At 39.6% G+C, this 22076-nt stretch overlaps 1 protein-coding gene across 1 annotated transcript in view; it reads right to left on the bottom strand.

Moving 5' to 3' along the window:
• tsnare1 (T-SNARE Domain Containing 1) overlaps positions 1 to 22076 on the bottom strand; it is a 187238-nt gene that overhangs the window by 97073 nt on the left and 68089 nt on the right. Inside the window, exons 3-4 of the mRNA XM_046045292.1 lie at positions 18839 to 18916; positions 17643 to 17712 (exon numbers count right to left, since the gene is read on the bottom strand). Of these exons, the coding sequence (XP_045901248.1) occupies positions 17643 to 17712; positions 18839 to 18916 (148 nt within the window). The remainder of the gene's footprint in view (positions 1 to 17642; positions 17713 to 18838; positions 18917 to 22076) is intronic.

The raw sequence follows: 22076 nt of genomic DNA on the forward strand, positions 1-22076 counted from the left end.
AATCATGGGGAAGACTGCTGACTTGACAGCTGTCCAAAAGACGACCATTGACACCTTGCACAAGGAGGGCAAGACACAAAAGGTCATTGCTAAAGAGTGCTGGCTGTTCACAGAGCTCTGTGTCCAAGCACATTAATAGAGAGGCGAAGGGAAGGAAAAGATGTGGTAGAAAAAAGTGTACAAGCAATAGGGATAACCGCACCCTGGAGAGGATTGTGAAACAAAACCCATTCAAAAATGTGGGGGAGATTCACAAAGAGTGGACTGCAGCTGGAGTCAGTGCTTCAAGAACCACCACGCACAGACGTATGCAAGACATGGGTTTCAGCTGTCGCATTCCTTGTGTCAAGCCACTCTTGAACAAGACACAGCGTCAGAAGCGTCTCTCCTGGGCTAAAGACAAAAAGGACTGGACTGCTGCTGAGTGGTCCAAAGTTATGTTCTCTGATGAAAGTAAATTTGCATTTCCTTTGGAAATCAAGGTCCCAGAGTCTGGAGGAAGAGAGGAGAGCCACAGAATCCACGTTGCTTGAAGTCCAGTGTAAAGTTTCCACAGTCAGTGATGGTTTGGGGTGCCATGTCCACTGTGTTTTCTGAGGTCCAAGGTCAACGCAGCCGTCTACCAGGAAGTTTTAGAGCACTTCATGCTTCCTGCTGCTGACCAACTTTATGGAGATGCAGATTTCATTTTCCAACAGGACTTGGCACCTGCACACAGTGCCAAAACTACCAGTACCTGGTTTAAGGACCATGGTATCCCTGTTCTTAATTGGCTAGCAAACTCGCCTGACCTTAACCCTACAGAAAATCTATGGGGTATTGTGAAGAGGAAGATGCGATACGCCAGACCCAACATTGCAGAAGAGCTGAAGGCCACTATCAGAGCAACCTGGGCTCTCATAACACCTGAGCAGTGCCACAGACCGATCGACTCCATGCCACGCCGCATTGCTGCAGTAATTCAGGCAAAAAGAGCCCCAACTAAGTACTGAGTGCTGTACAAGCTCATACTTTTCAGTTGGCCAACATTTCTAAAAATCCTTTTTTTGCATTGGTCTTAAGTAATATTCTAATTTTTGGAGGTACTGAATTTGGGATTTTCATTAGTTGTCATTTTTTAATCATCACAATTAAATGAAATAAACACTTGAAATATATCAGTCTGTGTAGAATGAATGTATACATTATACAAGTTTCACTTTTTGAATGGAATTACTGAAATAAATCAACTTTTTGATATTGTAATTATATGACCAGCACCTGGTAAATGTTCATTTCTGTCTCTGATGAGCAGTTGGCACCTTAGCCTCTGCCATCAGTGTGCAAATGTGAAAGTGCATGAATGGTCGGGAGACTAGAAAAGCACTATAAAATTACAGACCATTTAGTAACGCTTTAGTCTGTATTGTGCACTTGGGCTAACAGACACAACAATGTCACTTTTTACATGTAAAACCAAGTACAAAACACAATGAAAGTCTTCCATGAACAGAGATCTGGAAATGTGCACCATAATACCCATATTTTAAACAATATCCTGTTATCCCTTCTCCATCTTTTCATTCTACCTTCCAGTGTTGTAATAAACACTTTTGCCTAACTAAAACCAAACTACTTTCCACACTGGTTATTTTCTACCATGACCCGAACCTTACTGTCAATCAGGTACAAAGCTAGCTATCTAGATTTATGCTCCTACTACCAACTTTAATTAAAAGAAATGAGTTTTCACCCTTAAGTGGATTTGACATTGGGCATTTTGGGAACCTTGGGAAATCACTGGAAAGATATTTTTGCCAAAAAAGTACAACACTACATCTTAAAAATAAATAAATAAAAAAGCTAACCTTTGCAGGACTCTTTGGGCTAGCCTTTCTATCAGGTATGTATGGCTGAGATTACATTTGACCAGCTGAGTGACTGAGTGCTAACAGCTGTCTGAAGCAGGTGTATAGTGAAACACAGCCAAATCCTCTCTGTTTTTACTCTGCCAGGATGAAAGGTTGAAGGTGCAGCCATATTCATAACTCTCCAGCATATCCGCTGAAAGTCAGGGTTAAGACAGTTATTAAATATCTATGCTGTCAGGTCATGCTGACAGGCTTACAGGAGCCTCGCTTCCCCCAAAGGCCGGCTCCCATCCTCCAAACTTGACACTACAACAGGCTGCCCCACAGAGATAGGCAGCCACACAAACACACTTCGGCTGCTGCATACCCTACTCAAATATTGATCTACGTTTAGCTGGTAGCAGGAGGAGCAGACAGAACATAGTGCACTGGGGCTAGAAGGAGCATGTCACTATAATTCTGTGTCTGTTGTGGAAAAAAGCCAAAGTGTCACAGTGGAAAATACCTGAAAAACATCAACATCCTATCTGTGCAGAGCAGGGTTAAAGAGTGGAAGAGTCAGGGAAGTAGACAGGGTAGAAGTTAATTTTGCTGCTAGAAATAAAAGTTTTACTGTAAGGAAATAATTAAATTGGACTGCAGCCAGTGTGTCTCCCAGGCCAAAGTCATAACAGACAGAAATAGTGTCTTCTATGTGAAGAAGTTTTACACTTATAATCTAATCACTATTTAAGGCTTTAAATAGCCAGAACGCTGTCTTACATCACAGCTATAAGGTGATGGAAAATCTGTATGTGCTTGAGATCAGTTATAATATAAATTGAACATTCCAAAGAATGGAGTTTTGTATTTTACTTACTTGGCTAACTTCTCCTGGGCTAAGTATTGTACATACTGTAATTTGCCTATATGAGCAGGCATTACAGTAAAGAATGCTGCATGATCAGGAATGCATTCTGCTCCCAGACACACCAGTCTCTGACTGAATGTGTGTGCGCACACACAGCAGAAAGATTAACAAGTGCTAAACCTCAGTCTGATGTGTCATCGTTTAGCTTCACAGCTAAACGATGACGCATCACATGTCTTCACAACATGAAGGATTACTTTGAAATCACAGCCAGCTAATGCTCCACCACGTTACCCACCAAAATTACACAGCGGAGTACAGACTGTACGGTTGGCACTCTGCATTAGGGATATGGAGGACTGACAAATAGAACTGAATGTGAATGTCTTGCTGTGATGCACAATGTGAAACATATGGAGACTTTGATTTTAGAAACACCTTTTTAATGCATCACACAATCATCGAGTCATTCAAATAGTTGCCCCCACCATGACAGAATCCCACTCATGAACCATGATGAATATGTAACCTTGTTTTTATTGTTGCAACCAACTTATAGGGTAAACATAGGTGTCATTTACAGTAATTTTGCCTAAGCACTCACAGTTCTTTCCATCTTTTAGTGACTGCTGTTCAATCTCATAGTTGTTCAAAAGTTGTAGCTAATGCTACACTACTTTAGCTTAGTTGTTAGCGACTTTAGCTCAGCAGCTAGCGATGGCGTCTCCTTCTCGCTCTCCTACTTTCTCCTGCTCGGTGTGCCAGATGTTCAGTTATTCGTCATTCTGCCGCTCGTTGTCGAGGTGGTTTATTAGTGGACCAAACCCATGACAACCCAGAGTTGAGACCAGGAGGCAGAGTCGCAGTCTAACACACTTCTCTGCTCCTCCATTTCGGGAGTTACTTAGTGAAAACCCTTTAGTGACGGTGTCTGTCCCCCCCACCATCGAAATTATTTAAATCAAAGGTAAACAGAAGAGGAGCTGTACATAAATACCTCATAAATTAAAACCACAAGTGCAATAGTGCAAACGAATAGGAAAATTAAATGTGGATTCTTAAACATCAGATCTGTCTCTTCTAAAGGTGTACTAGTAAATGAACTAATATCAGATTATGATATTGATTTATTTTGTCTTACTGAAACCTGGCTGGGTGATGGAGAATATGTTAGCCTAAATCCACCCCTCCCAGTCATATTAATACTCACATCCCTCGAGGCACAGGCCGAGGAGGTGGAGTTGCAGCTATCTACGACTCTAGCCTACTAATCAGCTCTAAACCTAAACTAGACCTGCCCTTAACTGGCACCAACTTATCTCTAAACTCAAGAACCTTAGAAACAGCTGTAGAACCAGATATATGTTTAGACTGTTTTGCTTCCCTCAACCTTTACCAACTAACTTCAATAATTTCTTCATCTAAACCATCAACCTGCCTCTTAGACCCCATCCCGACTAATTTGCTTAAAGAAGTTTTACCGTTAGTTAGCACTTCTATACTAGATATGATCAATCTATCTCTATCAACAGGCTATGTACCACAGTACTTTAAAGTAGCTGTGATTAAACCTTTTCTGAAAAAGCCCAAACTTGATCCAGATGTTTTAGCCAACTATAGACCTATATCTAACCTTCCATTTCTCTCTAAGATCTTGGAGAAAGCAGTTGCTAAACAGCTGTGTGACTTTCTACAGAGCAATAGTTTATTTGAGGATTTTCAGTCAGGATTTAGAGCTCATCATAGCACAGAGACAGCACTGGTGAAAATTATGACCTCCTTATTGCATCAGACAAAGGACTTGTCTCTGTACTGGTTTTATTAGATCTTAGTGCTGCATTTGATACCACTGACCATCAGATCCTATTTATCAGATCGATTTCAGTTTGTACAAGTTAGTCATGGAGTTCCTCAAGGATCTGTCCTCGGACCAATCCTCTTCACTTTATATATGCTTCCCTTAGGCAATATTATCAGGAAATATTCCATAAACTTTCATTGTTATGCAGATGATACTCAGTTATATCTATCGATCACGCCAGATGAAACTCATCAGTTAGCTAAACTTCAAATGTGCCTTCAGGATGTTAAAACCTGGATGACCTGTAATTTTTTAATGTTAAACTCAGATAAAACTGAGTGTTATTGTTCTGGGGCCCAAGCACCTCCATGACGCATTATCTAAAGATATAGTTTCCCTTGATGGAATCGCCCTGGCCTCCAGCACCACTGTGAGGAATCTTGGAGTTATCTTTGATCAGGACATGTCGTTTAAGTCTCACATTAAGCAAATTTCAAGGACCGCCTTTTTTCACCTACGTAATATTGCGAAAATCAGGAATATTCTGTCTAAAAATGATGCAGGAAAAACTAGTCCATGCATTTGTTACATCTAGGCTGGATTACTGCAATTCGTTATTATCAGGCTGCTAGAAAAAGTCCGTTAAGACTCTTCAGCTGATCCAGAATGCTGCAGCACGTGTTCTGACAGGAACCAGGAAAAGAGATCACATTTCTCCTGTCTTAGCTTCTCTGCATTGGCTTCCAGTAAGCACCATCTTATCTTAAAAAGCTCATAGTACCTTGCTACCCCACCAGAGCACTGCGCTCCCAGAATGCAGGGTTACTTGTGGTTCCTAGAGTCTCCAAAAGTAGAATGGGAGCCAGAGCGTTCAGCTATCAAGCTCCTCTCCTGTAGAACCAGGTTCCAGTTTGGGTTCAGGAGGCAGACCCCATCTCCACATTTAAGAGTAGGCTTAAGACTTTCCTCTTTGATAAAGCTTATAGTTAGGGCTGGCTCAGGTGAGTCCTGAACCATCCCTTAGTTATGCTGCTATAGGCCTAGACTGCCGGGGGACTTCCCATGATGCACTGAGCTCCTCTCCCTCTGTATGCAGCCTCATCCCATTATTGCATGTTACTAACACAACTTCTCCCCTTTCCGGTAGTCTTGTGCTTTCTCGTCCCTCTCCTCTCTCCTCCTATCACTTCCTGCAGGTTTTCTGGCTCTGGAGCTGTGGAGTCTGGATCTGTGGTTGCGGGTCACCTGCTGCTCCCGTGTTCCTGCTCGACACCCTCTGCTACAACAATTATTGTTACTATAATCATTAACATTACGATTATCATCATTAACATTACTATACATATCTATAGTATTTTTCATTTAATCTATAGCAACATCACCTTTACTGTCTGTACCTCTGTGTGCCCCCCCGACCCCCCCCCCATTCATATATTTCAACATTTAATATTTCTTCAAAACGGTGTTAAAATGTTCTCATCATCTTTTTGACCATTGTCAAGCCTCGTGACACACTTCTGAGCCTTTATGAACTACAGAGATTAATGTTGTACTTATATAAATTGGGGTACTTGTGAGACACATAAAAAGTGGTTAAAATCTGTGTGGCAGAGGTCCAGATATCGTGACTTTTATTACCTAGAATGGGTCACACTCCAAAAACATTGGATCATACTGGACTGGAACCTGGACCCCGCTGGGTCTGCATTTTGGGGCCTATAGAGCATCAGCATTACAGTCCGCCTCTGACTGAGCGGCTAACTCCCCACCCACATGAATCGCATGAAGATTGTTAACTGACACAGCTCTTTGAGACTTTTTATTAGAGGCTTAAATATGATTTTCAAAGAATCCCATCAAGTGTTTTTAATACCTAGAACTCGTCCATTGTTTTACAGCTATCTCTTCAACAACTGTGTATAGGAACAATTGTGACTGCTCCTGCTATGCCAAAAGTCACCTCACCGCATAGTAGAAAACTGTACTACTTGTAGAAAACCTAATGTACCTTAAATATGGCTTAATGGTTGTACAGTCTGTCAACAGCAACTTTCTATAAACAGATGGAAAATTATGTTAAGTAGGTAGAAGTAGCAAAGGGAATCCTTCAAAAGTTGCAGTCTAAAAATACAATCTGAGCTGTGCTTCAGTGCTGATGAGCTCTGATGGATCATCCATGAGTCAGTGGAAGCCCCGCCCACCACTGCCCCACTGTTACCAAACAATAGGAGTTCGCCCACTACTGAGCACCCCTGAGAAGACCTCTGCAGTATCACCGCACAGTGATACATCTGCTCGTCACACTCTTCCCCCACAACTAGCTCGAGAGCCAGGCACCCAGAAACGGCATGCAAAAGATTGGAATTGCTCACACTGTGAATTTCAATCAGTCACCTCTGCTGTGTGTTTCTCCTGCCTGCTCTGTGTTTGGTATTCCTTTGAGGTCTGGTTGGCCCTGGTGAAGGAGAACTGAGGAGTCTGGAAGCAGCTGGCTGCAGGGGGAGGTGTGAAGGATGGAGTGGGTAGGGTGTGGGGATGACACTGTGGTGGTGGTGAGGGGTGCTGTTCTGACTGCAATCATAGTTTCAGGGCTTTACAGGATATCGTGGCGCTTATACTGGGCTCTGATAACAAACAAACACAGGACTTTAGCCAAGGAGACTTTGTGGAACTAAAAGTAAATGATTTCTTTTAGGTTGGTTATGTAAATGAACATAGGTTATGTCAGTGATGTAACTGAAATCTTTTACTGAAAGTAGTTTTAGTGCCTAAACATAATCAAAGTGTGACTCTTCTGTATGGAGGTTTAGGTCCCCTTATTGAAATATATTCCATGTTGTGTGTCACAGTGGCAAATGATGCAGCAGCTTGGACAGCTCCTTGGAGTCCCATCAAAAAAATTGCATTTTATTTCCTTGCCTTCTCTCACCTAAGACCACTACAACGATGTCTGCCGTGACACTGACCCATAGAAGCACAGATCGCTCTTGAACCATAAATATGACAAGACCTGTAACCATCACCTACGTTGTGTTTGGTCTGTGCTCTTGTTGCTGTGTCAGTAACAACACTAGGGTTGGAAAATACCCACAATCCAGCATCATAAAGATACTACTGAAAATGATATTGGCTTGTCAGCCATAGCTGGAGAAAATAGCTCTTCAGTGTAATTTCAAGGCAGCACTCCACTTTATATTCTCAGTATGGTACTGTAGAAGATATATGCTATGGCAACCGGCAGCGTGGGTAGAAGCAGCAGCCGGTATCTCCTTCGAACATCTCTACACTTCTGTTTTTTATCTGTTTTTTCCAGCTTAATTGCAAAAACATGACGGGGTTTTTGGATTCAAGACTGTTGTGCCCACATCGTTACAGAGACCTGCCCCAAGCACTCGGCAGGTGGTCCATGTTCCGAGATGTCAGCGCAAGACTCCGGCAAGATGAGAGGAAGTGTTTTACATCGATGTGCTTAGTGCTCGAAAGCAGTCAAGATGGACTTTAATGTCAGACTGTTTATTGTGAAGATGAAACTTTCATATTATCATGTGGTTGCTACTGTTTACATTCACTCAGATGCAAATTCAACAAATCCTGATTGATATACATGGTGTGGACACATTTTTAGCAACATCCGTATATACATCTACATCAGTATAGCAACAGTTCAACAAAACCAGTCTTCAAAATAACAATAAAGATGTGTCAACACCAATTCTCAAACAGTTAGTTACAGTGGAGTAGCCCTCTATTTATAACTTACTAACACTTCTAAATACATTAAATACAAGACTCAATCGCTTATTATGAAGTGACAAACTCAGCACCCTTTACTAATGACTTAGTGACCCTCTATTAAACCATAGAATCTGTGGTTATAAATAAATGTCAGTAAATCTTTCGTGTTTAATGAAAGAATATTCCTACTATATATGAATAATCAGTAATTGTGTCCTTTTCAATAAAAAGAACATATTTGTAAGTTGAAAAGGCATGACCTTGATTTTGTAATGAATTCATTCCAATGCAGGAGGCATCTGCTGCCAATGTTAAGACAATGTTATTTGCTATACAGGCCAGATGACGTCACAATGATAACAACAGCTATGCTTTGTAAAAAGTAATTCTACTTATGGAATGGAATAATAAACAAATGCATGAATGTGTCTCAAACACAGCACAGTTTTAATCAGCTGCTCAAATCATCCGGTATGATGGTAAATAGAACTGTCATTTGTGTCAAGACAAGCCACCTTAAGAGCTGAACTAGTGTGTATATATGAGGTTTCCTCAGGTTCACGCCATTCCTCTGAATGCCAATGGCAATGCGCCACATAAGTTCAAGAATAAACAGCCATGCACAGATGAAAATCAGTTTTGTAAATGTTTTATCTGGAAGGAAATGCATTCATCATCTTTGTTAGGCCTCAAGGATACACATAATGCATCTAAGTAACAATGAACGTAACTGGGCTTGTGTACAAGAAAAAATTGCAACGTGCCTGACATGCTGATGCAGCGCCTGATCCAAACCACACTTGACATTATATATTTTCATTAACAGGGACGTATTTCAGGGGCTTATCTAAAGAGACTTCCACTGAGAGCAACAGGAAAGTAGAGTTTTATTCCCAGATCACCAACACCGTAAAGATTATACCCATATGAACACACACACGTGCGCACACACAGCTGCAGTTTTAAAATCCATCTGACATTTAAATGTGATTCTCCAACCGAATATACACCTACTGTTAGTTCGCACATACACATGGCTGTATGAGAGTGGTGCATTAACGTGGGTTTGAGAGGCAGAGTGAGGCCTGCTTGTTGTGTAAGAGTGGAGGAGGACGAGGTGGAGAGGCGTGTATACGCACAGTCATGATCGGAGTCTGAAAATATGGCTTTGAAATTTCTAACTGACTTCTTCTGAGTTTGTGATGAATGTTGATTCCTCTGCTTTCTAGGAATTTCTTATACAGTTGTGAAGTGATTACACATTCCAATAATTACTAGTTCTCTGAGACCTCTGTCCACTATTGTTCACAATTTTGCTCTGGTCCACAATTGTGGGTATATTTGTTGTGGGAATGACAAAATAGGTCAAAGTGGCAATGTGAGGTTGTATTTTGGCACAGCAGTTGAGCTAAATTCTGCACACCCAGGTATTTTGCACATTCCATCCTATTCTTTTAAAACACTGTACAGCTATTTATATTTTAAAAACAATTATATCTGTCATTTTTTATTGTACATTTTTGTTTTATGTATAAGTCTTGGGTATTTTACTACTTTTTATGATCATGATGATTATTATTATGCACCAAAATACCAAAAAAATGACTTCCTCGTTAAAGTTGCCGACTTTGTTGACTCAACCATCCACTCTGACACCCTCCCCAAGAGCTTTTGCAGGAAGACGACGATGACGACGCATTTATTTATTTTGTGGGGACCGTCTAATATTGAACATATATTCTTCCCAAGTATGTGGGAAGCCTCTGGATAGACACAGACAGTCTCTCTATAATATGATATCATCCTGATATTGTATGAGAGAAATATCAGAACATTACTGTTGAGGTTCCCAAATGTTTCAATCCACAGCACCTCTTCATATAGATGCCAAAAAGCATGTTGCTTTGCTATGACAACCATAAATGTGTATATATATAATAGGGTTTTTAATGCAGTGGTTTTGATGTTTATGCTAATTTCTTTAATTTAGGTAACTGAAAAATATAGTTAATGTAAATTCTCTGACTTTTTTTATGTGGTGAACAATTATTCAGTCTCTTATCACTGGCTTTGCCTTACACCATTGCAATATTACCACCGTAGCACACAGTGATGATATCAATATGTGGAAGTAACATACTCTAATAACATATGTCTAATTAGGTTACAGGAAAAGGTTTTCATAGCCTTTCTCCATTATTTTTTATAATTAATTAGTGCAAAATGACAGAAGGTGGAAATTGACATGATACAAACTAACAAACAGGATAACTACAACAACGCCGCTTTCTAACTTTTCTCTATTCTGTTGATAGTTTCTCCCCACACATTCTTCTTTTTTCAGACATAAATGCTGGCTTATGTTGGTTTATGGAATGATAAACTTCACACCTCATCAGCTTTGTGTTTTTATAATTGGGAAATTAGTTTATTTCTGGCAGCACACGCGGCAACGTAGTCAAATTCTGAGTTTGTTTACTGACACTTTAATCTGTCTGACACAACATTTTGTTCCTTAACAAAAGAAACACAGTGAAATTAATAGCTAATAGCTGATGAGCTACTTGACTGGAATAAACTGGAATCACAAACATCATAAAACAGTACAGAGTTGACAGATCAATAGAAATGTGTCAAAATGTAATCCTGGAAAGAAGAAACAATTCTAACTTTTAGAAAGTTTTAGCAAATCAGTCAGTTGAACTTCATTAATGATTTCATGAACATGCTTTACGATCCAGTGGGTGTAAGAAGGGCAGTGAAGTTAGTGCCTCAAAACCAATAAAACCATTGGATTCACGAGTGATTGGCTCAGTAGTCAAGAATGGCCTATTGTTAGAGAGCAGAGTATTTCAGCAACTTTATTACAGTCTTTTAAGAAAGAGAAAATATGAAATTGTCTAATTTTAGCCATTTCCAGCGCCACTGATTCAGTCCAACAGATGGCGACACCATCAAGTCCGACAAATCATAGGATTTTGAAAAATTAGTTCCCAGTTATAATTAGTTTCCATCCATCGTCAACCGCTTATCCTGCATACAGGGTCGCGAGGTAATTATTTTCTAGCTTTTGTTTAGTTTATAGTGTGTATATGTGTTCTCTATACTGTAGCCTGTGTCTGATTTTATTATTGTATAAGTAAGCACATCGTGAGCAACGTACAATCCAGAGTCAAATTCCTCGCGTGTACACATACCTGGCAAATCAAGCTGATTCTGATTACAACTTAGATATTGATATGAATGTTATTTACAAGTCACCTTACAGTAACTCTGATATGACATGAACATGACACAGTACAAGTATATGTCATACCTTACCAAAAATTTATAAAAATTTCCCATTGAACAATGTAAAAGAACTATATAATATATTGTAATTGCCAATTTACTGAATTATAACATTACATTAAAGTATTGTAGACAGTTAATTCATAAGACATTTAGTTAATTTATAACCAGTTCCAAAGGAATTTTCTTGAAAGAACTACTCTCGCATATATTACCTACTCCCTACACTTATATATATATATATATATATATTCAGAGCAGTAATTGCAGTAACAATGTATGAATGTCAGGTATAAACTTCAAAATGTTGTGAAATTCCTCAAGAAAATATAATACATTGCAATAAAACCCCTTCTGTTTTTAGCAGCTATATACTTCTATCAGAAATTTGAGCACATATTTAAAAAGACCTGGTTTAAAGAGAGTGGTGGTAATGTTAACTTGTGGAAGACGTATTCGAGTAGATCAGATCAGTTGACTTCTAATATCAGAATGCACTTATATTACTGCAATGGAAATTATTTTCTTTCAAGAAAATAAGACTTTAAGGTCTCAAAAACTGACAAAAGATAGTATGATAGAATGAAGAAATTTGCCCTGTGTAAAATATTAATCTGATTAAAGTACAATTTTTGTTTCTGAAATGTAATGGAGAAGAAGTAACAGTACACATACCTCAAATGTATGAAAATACCATACTTAGTTACTAAACTAGTTAAATTTTTATTTTTTTTTAGTTCAAGTTCAAGCAATTGTTTGCCAAAGCATTTGTTTCACTTGCTATCTGTCATTATGATGTACTGTAGCATACTGTGTCTACAAAAAGGCCGTCAGTCAGTCAGGGGCACTCTCCTCCAAACACAGCCTGTGCCCTCTGGCAGGTTACAGCCAGAAAACCAGTGAATGCCTAATGCGCTAACAAAGACAATGACACTCAGAGGGTGCCGGCCATTAATCCACTTAGACTTTTTGCCGTGTGCATTTCCACGATTACAGGGGCGGGTCAAATTCTATTAACCATGAGATTTGAGCTTTTTGCCTGAAGACCCGCAGGCAGATGGTGGGTTACCATTCTAATCACGGGCACAAACAGGATATTTCCCAAAACTCAAGTCTTCCTTGCAAAGGAACACGTGTGTGACGATAGTGCAGCATATGCATGTATATGGCTTTTTCAGTGTGCCTGGATGGCGATCAGAGAGTGTAGTCGTCCGTATGTTACTGCAGTTGGTGATGAAGGGGATAAGGCACAGGAAGAGGGAAGCAGAGAGTATGAAATGAAAATGATCTGTCTTGATTAACATCTAGTGTAGTCAAAGGTTCATTCACTTCAAATGTTATCATGCAGTCACATCAAAACTTCATAGGCAGCACTTCCCCTCAGTCTGCGTACAAATCCTGCCATCAGCATAGGAACTGGCAGAATTTAACCCCAACCATGGCCCTTATTTCCAACCTTAACAATCCCCAGTATAACCTAAACCTAAGTATTAATTGGTGAAGCCTGTTGGGGGCTGAGCATAGTAGGACGCTCTACAGTAGGTATTTGAGTGTGGAGGTTTATTGTTGACCTTGGCAACACATATCTCTGATAAAACATTCTAAACCCAAGTTGCACTTATTAGCTTTTTCAGGAGCTTTAGTCCATATCCTAATGCTCAGGTGTCATCACGTGACCCAAGTGATGACCCAAGTATGTAAGATAATTGTTGTCGTCTTGTATGACACATCACTGTGAATGTTAGGCTACCACTCTGATGGAAGGATAACCAATGGATGTGTCAGTGACAAGCTTGTAATGGATGGACTGTGAAACTTCAATTAATAGAACCCTTCCTTTCCCACAAAACTCTTGCTCAACAAAGATGGAAAATAGGCTACTATTAAAGTGTTAAGGTCGTACTCACACTATGCAATCCGTACCGTGCCCGAGCATGTTTAACCCCCAAAGTTCATTTGACCAGTGTGATCGCTCTGTGCAGTACGCTTAACATAGCTATCCTTAATAGCTAGGCTCTTTACAGGCTTGCTCATAACTTATTTTAAGGTGGGTCTCCAACATTGACAGCTTTATGTCGTGTGCATAGACTGTATATAAACAGTGCAGCAGTGTTCGTGAGAGAGAAAGAGGGAGCGAGTGAGACAAGGTGCTGAGCGAATGTGCTCTGCACGCAATGTATGGGAAACACCGGAGTGATGACGTGAACATGCTCGGATCGTTAGGCGCAGTCTGAGCGCAGACCAGCGAGGGAGTGGGGCGGGGGGCGGCAATCATGCTTGGGCACAATACAAGGCAACCGGCCTGAGTTTGAGTACGCCCTAATTGAGACCTGCGTTTATTTGTAATTGTGTAGCCAAAACAGCCACTAAAAGGCGTTGGCATCCAATTGGACTTGCCTTATAAATACAGTATGTACATAATTCAGGATATATGTAGGGTGCATAGTATAAATGCAGATTGATTGAAGTGGTCTGACTCTTGACTTATTGTCCCAGCTACCTCTGAAACCAAACATAACACTCTTCACACTTCATACTGCGAAATTTAGAAGTCTTCTCAATAAGTGATCTGTTAATGGGCACTGAGCCCATACAAGTGACGGAGGGGCAGAGCGGTGGCCCAGTGAATAGCACTGTGGCCTCGCAGCAACATGGTCTGTCAGTGTGGAGTTTACATGTTCTCCCCCCAGCTTCCTCCCACCGTCTAAAGACATGCACGTATGTTAATTGGTGACTCTAAATTGCCCTTAGCTGTGAGTGTGAGTGTGTATGGTTGTTTGTCTCTACGTATCAGCTCTGTGGTGTGCCCCGCCTCTGGGAGAAGTTATTTTGGGTGTCCGGGGTTCCGGATGTAAAAGGTCATTTATTTTCTGCATTGACAATGTTAGATGACTGATAGTTGGAGCACATATATGGCTTAGATAGACATGGAACTCTCCTGTTTGAATCATAAGAAAAATATTAGTAATAATTGATAAATTACATTTTAAGGGTGAAAGTGCACTCTTTAGAAACAGTCTCACCATAGTAATAGTAACTCTGGAAGTTTTGTAGGAGAAATACCTTCTTGATCAGATCAGCATCTACAATCCCGTGACCACTGGGCAAACTACATCGGCTGATGAGGATCATGTGATATGACTGAATGCTCTAAAAGACATACTAAAGGGACCTTTTAATGAGCTTCTTCATTATGAATGGAAAAATACGGCATCTCATCCAACTCCATTACTTCAGTATTGTGTAACTGAAGCTGCAGAAATATCCACCATCTGGTGCCAATTGTCTTTAAAACTGACCATTTTCATGCTGACCTTACAGGTACTCGCTTTATTCAAACAGCATTTCAGTCAATAGACCCTCAAAAATGAAACAACAGCCCAGTCAATAGACATTTACAAAGAAAATAAATGACAGATCAGTGAATATACCCTCATTAAGAACTCTCGAGGTTGGTTCTTTCAATCAGCAGGGTGCTTTGTTTTGTCACCAAACCACTGTAGAGGTACAAGCGATTGTTATATTCTTGTCTTATGTGTTTTTGTGTCTGGAATTTTATTCTTGTCGGACTAGAAAAGCCTTGGAATCTGCTTATACCATATTGGAAAATTTTACTATTCACCTGAAACCCAGATAATTATTATCTTACAATTGTTGGATATGTGTCTTGAAATTTTGTCATAAGAATCAGTTCATGTTAACGTTCATCACAGGTGACAAGAGGAAACGGTTGCAACGGCAAAATATTATGTTCAAAACAAAAGCCTCTGTTAATGAGTCACCATTAAATTCTTGAATCAGGAAGCCTCCTGACTGTTTTCTGGAACAATCCCTGAAAAACACTGAGAACTGCTGAATAAAACAAAGAATCATGCTGGATGTAATTTGCATCAGTCAGAGGCACTGGATGTGTTGTTTGCATCCACCATCAATACTGCTGAAGGAAAATGGGCAGTTAAAAATAAAAGCAGCCAAGCATTGTCAGTAAGTTTCCAAGGCGATCATAAAAAATGTTCAATAGAATTGATGACATGCCAGCCAACACAGTGGGATGTAATGCATTTTAAACAGATGCAATCATCTTAAATTGGCCACTTTGTCATCAGCTTGAATCTGGTAATTGCTGGCAGCTCAATGAAAAAAAAAAATCAATATGAAAGAGGGTGATGAAACAAAGAGAAAATAAGCAATTTTCTAGAAAGCAGAGATAAATGTAGCCCTTACACCAAAGCGTCCTCCCGAAAACACGGCAGTATAGGTTGTCCGTGCAAGCATCTTATTACGAACCGTATTTATGTTTATTGTTTGGCAGCTACCTCTAGTGGCAGTAGTAGTTACAATGGGAGCAAAGAAAGAAGTCTGCAGTCTTGAAGGACCGCTGTTTGTGTCCCGTATGAGACCAAAAGTCAGCGCTGACTCATTTTAACTTAAGAAATGTCACGTGACTTACTTAAATAATTTGTGTAACTAATAGGGGTGTGACGAGACACTTAACCCACGAGATGAGACACGATATTGGGTTCACGAGATCGAGACGAGATTTTAACACTATTTTTAAGAAATGTCCAATGCACCAATTTATGGTGGAAATATTTTTATTTATGTAAAGGCAAACACAAAATTTAGGCGGCAGGTGACAATTTAAAATATAAAACTCTAACAGAATAGAAAGCAGTGCAGTTCTCAGGCATTCTGGGATGCTTTCAGATATGTTTCTCCTGTACATCAACCTTTCTCATGTAATATCATCCCTGCTGAGTCAACACGTCATGATTTAATCTGTTTTGGGAAGTTATCTCTTGAAATGTGCACCTTTTTCACCTCAATGATAAATTCAATAATATTAATTCTGTTATAAACTTAGAATCTCTCCCACATATCTGTGTTTTCTGACATGTTGAGAAAAAAAAACTCTGTTTGGGACTGCATGTTGCATGTGAAACCGAAACTAACGGAAACACTTCGGGCAGAAATCTCACCACAAATCCACACGTTTACATCAGCACATCTGATAAAGAGCAGCTCACAGTCCGAAAAAAAAACAAAGAAGTTTGCACCTCAGGTTTTACATGTTTTTATATTACAAACCTCTACCAGCTACGTTACCACTCATCACAACTGTCTGGACTCACAGCGCTACAGCAGGTTGACTTGATTACTATCACGGCGGTTATCAGTTACACATTTGTTTTTCACTGCATGAGTAATATATTGGCCGGGGACTTGTGAGTATCCCCACACCCGCCTTGCGCCTCACTCCAGAGAAGAATAGTGTCCATCCCCTATCAAGGAGTACGGTTCCAGAACCGAGACTGTGCGTGGAGGTCAGCCCCACCAGATCTAATTGGTAGCGCTCCATCTCCCGCACAAGTTCCGGCTCCTTCCCCCACAGAGAGGTGACGTTCCATGTCCCCAGAGCCAGACTCTGCCGCCCGGGTCTGGTCCGTCGAGGTCCCTGACCTTCACTGCCACCCATGTGGCAGCGCACCCGACCCCTGCGGATCTTCCGATGGATGGTGGGTCCAATGGATTAAGTGTCCTATTATATACAATTACTAATGCATTAATGTTTAAGCAGGAGTTTTTTTTTTTTTGTCTGTTTCATATGGCTGCAGCTAATAATTTTTTTTCATTCATCAACATTCATCTATGTATTGGTTGGTTTGTAACCAAAAAGTGAGAAATCCATCACAATTATCCTGAGGTTTAAGTAACACCTTCAAATGTCAGCCCACCCAAACCTCAAAATGAAAAAGTTTATTCTAATTTAAGACAAAGAAAATCCACAAATCTTCACATTTGAGAAGGTGAAACTATTAAATAATCAGTTATGATTCACATTTCATCACATTTTTATAAGAACTAATTGATTTATTGATTAATTGTTTAAGCACATTATATTGGTTGGTAATTACATGTCTTATTATGCTTCATCATTTTAAAAGTTCTTCATATGTTGTGTTTGTATCTCTGCAATGTAGTAGAGTAGAAGTATAACGAGTCATGAAGTGGGACAACTCAGTTAAAGTGTGGATACCTCAAATTTGTCTTCAAGTGCAGTAAATGAGCAAATGAAATGTTTGAGCATTTGACGACTGGTGTGTGAGTTACTCACAGACTCTGTCGTAGCTCTGCTGTATCTCTAGATGTTCCGAGTGACTGAAGATTCTTCTCTAGTGTGACAACTGGAGAAACAATTGAAGAATACAAACATTAAGAGTGTACTGGACTCACAAACACGCCCACACTCATGCACTTCCATTCATTCTGTAACCCTACTGTGAAACTAAGTAAAGCCTTAATTAAACTAAAATCATAATTTAAGATTACTTTAACTCTAATCTAAAGCAGTTTAAAGGACCTCTCACAACATTTCATCCTTTGTGAAATGGGTGAAGAGACACAAAGAGGGATGACAACAATAGTGGGACACTAAGAAGATTAAGAATTGATCCTTAAGTTATCAAAGCCCTATCTTAGGGTTTAGTGCTGATTTCAATCTTATGAATCCCAAAACAAAATTTAAATTTACTGCTAACCCCTAAAACTGAACTTGCCTCCAACCTACTGTAGTACTAACAATAATCATTATACCCTAAACTCAACCCTGAATCTTGAACTAACCGTAGCCCTAATTTTAAAATAATAATTTACAACTAAACCTATACCAAGCTCATAATTCAAAGATTTACATTTAGTGCAGCTTAAAATGATCTAAACCCTGAACCATAAATCTTAACATTAATTTAAATATTAGAAAACACTACTTCTAAAACTATTTAACCCTAGACCTATATCCTATAATTCTGAACTTAACTTATCCAATATTTAACGAACTGTAACTCAAATTTAAACCTAGTATTAACAATAAGCTGCCCTTAAACTCATCCTTAAATCTCACACTAAATTTAAGCTAAGTACTATTATTACAAGTAGTATTATTATCATGTTAACCACAGACAGTCTTAATTCTAGACCAACTCTAGTACTGATTTTGATCATAACCATTAACTCAAAACCTAAACCGGTTTGAACCCTATTGTAAAATAATAACCACTCAAGTCTCATGCGTAAACTACAGATTTAATCTCGTAAAGTACTCTAAACCTCAATTTTATCCTAGTACTTCTACTCGTATACCACAATCCAAACACAAATCCTGAAACTACTTTTACCCTGACTTACTTTAATTCCTAATAAGCTTAGAATCCATTTGAAGAGAGAAAGACTGGCCAAAATGTCCTTGGTTTCAAAATATTTATGTTAGGACAGGAGCACAAGGACAAATGCACACTCAGTTGGTCTTTTTACCGTTGGAGTTGATCTGGAAGATGCTGGAGGAGGTCTCCTGAAACACATCTTGCAGTTCTGAGGGGCTGACCTGTGTGGCTTTAGAGAAAACATGACATCAGCAAACACTTCTCAGCCCAGTGGAGCGTGACACTGCAGCAGACCGAGAGCTGACCACACAGTGACAGCCTGTAGTGACTACACTGTGACTACGCTGTGATAAAACAAAAGCAATAGAAATATCCAGGTTTGAACATTTTCACAAGTGTCTATATAGTTGCATTTGGGTTTTTTTCTTGTTTGTCCTTCGCTTTTGATATCTCAAAGGTCAAAAAGGTTATTTATCCTTTTGGCCAGATTCTGATTTGCCAAAAGGAGAAAAGCATCTTTGCTGGGGGACGACACGACAGCCATTACCATGCTAAGCTGCTGGCCAACTGAAAGCCACCATGTATGTCGTTATATTTATTTATTTCATTCCTCCTTTGTACTGTGTTTTTTCTCGCTAGTGAATTCCCTAATTTCCACATACTTTGAAGCTGCATTTATCAATATTTTTAGATTAACAATGGATCAAAACACTGTAATGTGAAAGTGGCCAATGCAGAGAATTCCCACCCAACTGTGCAGTTTCTCTAAGCAATATAGGGCCTTTTAGCTTTTTTGTTCATTGTTTTGGTTTTCTGGGACAAAAGCGCCTACTCTAGTCTCAGTACACCTTTCCAACTTACCAACTTCCAATTAGGCAACTACTTGCAATATTCCACAGAGAAGTATTACCTAGAAAAGGTTTTTTGCTGATACAACAGATGGCTTATTTACATAGTCATTATGTGTGTGTGTGGCAGCCACCACAACCACACGATAATGCCAACAATAACAATTTCCTTAAGATGCACCACTACTAATGGCCAATACCTAAGCATTTCTATGGAAGCCCAGTATTCATGTGAACTGATGTGGACCTATCACAATGTCCTGCAGTGGGTATCAGGCTGTGCAGTCATAAATCTAATGGGCTCCATGACAGACGACACTGAAGACATTCAAAAACCTCTCTCTAAATTGCTAATTAAATATTATGCCCTACTAGCATTACTTCTTATTTGCATCTTAGTGAACATTTTGAAAAGTACTGTTTCATTACAGCTGGCTGCTGCATGCTCATCCCTCCTCTTCCCCCTCCTCCACTATTTGCTCAAACTTGTATTATCTGGCTCCAAAAGCTGACAGAGATGGCGCTGAACAGTAATACCACATCCAAGCTAAAAAAACCTGCTATGGATTTTACTGGCTTTACAGAGCTGCTGGCATGGCTGTAGTCTGTGCTTAAACTCTTCATTGAAATACATAACCAGTAAAGCAGTATTGTAAAGATTACCTTTTAGCGATCTAACAAAATTTCTGCCATAACAATGCTTTGCATCCCCCCCGTGGGCTAATGGTGTTTGAAGTTCAGTTAATTTTTCCCAGATCAAAGGAAAACTGCATATACACTGTTGCATTTTAATTCTCCTCTGGTTCATGTTCCCACAGTTTACAAACAAACCAAGATGAACACATACAGACTAAGAGGTAACTCATTGATTGGACAATTGTGGCGCGGTCATCCTGCATCATTAGGACCTTCGTGGGAACCACAAGTTATGCAGCACTTTAATGCTTCCACTGTGTATATTTATCTTCTCTGTTGTCACATAAATAACCAATTATGAGCATTAATAGTATTATTAATGCAAATGTTATAAATAATGACAAACCGGTAGAGAGAAAAGTCAAAGAGGTTATGTGTGTATGTGTCTGTGTGGGGGATGGGGGGATCACATGAGGTCACACTTTAATGGACTAATGAACTGCACAGATTAGGGTCACATTATCTAAAAATTAGAAGGTCTGCTTAGAAGTGGACTGAGACCGCCTGAAAAGAAGGGTCTATGATTGTTTGGTCTGCACCACAGCTTGATTGACAGCTTTCACACCAAGCCAAATGAACCACACTAACCTGGCAAACGCACCAGGGTTCCTTTTATTCGAACCAAACAGGTTTGGTATGAAAGTTACCTAAGAAGCCCAAATGCAAATGTTTTGCAAATGCATTGATATAGTGGTCACAAGTTGGATGAGTTATTCATACAAGGCAGCTGACTTGTACATGGATAACCAATAATAGCAAGGCACTTGCTGGTGAAATAGATTCTGCATGCTGATTTGTTGTTCCATTTAAAATTTGACTGAATTCTTTTCTATTCATGGAATTTTGGCAGGTGAGGTTTTTGTAGCGGCAGCATGTAATTTAGGGAGTGCTGCTGCATTTAAAATCTCTGTGCAGGACCAATCTGTGCTTGGATGGCACTATTTTATTTGACTTCTCAGTCTAACTAATGCTGCTAATGCAATATAGCCCAAATCTGCTTTTTAAAATTCAAACAATTGTAAAATGTCAAACACATCAGACCGAGCTCACAAAGTGAGTTCTAAAGGATATGTGTAAAGACTGACACATCAAAGTTACATTAATTAGTGATAGCAGATAGTAGGGAAATTGACATTTACAGTAATTATATTGAAATACTGTGTATTGTTATGATAATGAATAGATGTGGAAATGAATGGACATCAAAGGCTGTGGGAGCCTCTAATGTAAAATCTAACTGCAGTGATGATGATAGAGTAGACGGGGAAAATGGCATGGCACTAAGCCACAGGCTGGCAGCAGGAGTGGTGAGTCCGCTGTATAAGTTATGTGGGCAGCGCCGTTTTCCTTTTTCAAAAGCACATGTCATTGCAAATGACAGGGAGGGTTAATGGCCTGAAGCCATTACAGCAGGCTGAGATCAACATCACGACCTGTAGAAGCTGCACGCACAGCCATCTTCTGCATCCAGAAATGACTGCAATTGGCATTTTGTCTGACATGGTCAAAAGTAAAGCAGTATAGATAAAATGTAGAGGTGTGAAAACGCTCAAAAGTCCCCATATTTAAGGCATGAAATAAAGAGAGACATAAAAGGTGATGCAGAGACAAAGCAGAGCTCCGTGGTGTGGGCTGGAGGAAGAAGCGTCAGACCTCCACTGTACATCACAAGTCATTAACTTTACTCACTGAGCTATACTGACAAATCGTCCAGGTAATAACATGATTGCATGCAGTCAGTTGAGCAGCATTACAAGATTGTGATACATTTGGAAATTAGTAAATTTTCAAATGAAAGACCTTTAGTGAATTTTTATGTTATCTCAGCACGCACACATCTTTAGC

Source organism: Micropterus dolomieu, linkage group LG03 (genome assembly GCF_021292245.1).
Source record: "Micropterus dolomieu isolate WLL.071019.BEF.003 ecotype Adirondacks linkage group LG03, ASM2129224v1, whole genome shotgun sequence".
NCBI classification, from domain to species: domain Eukaryota; kingdom Metazoa; phylum Chordata; class Actinopteri; order Centrarchiformes; family Centrarchidae; genus Micropterus; species Micropterus dolomieu.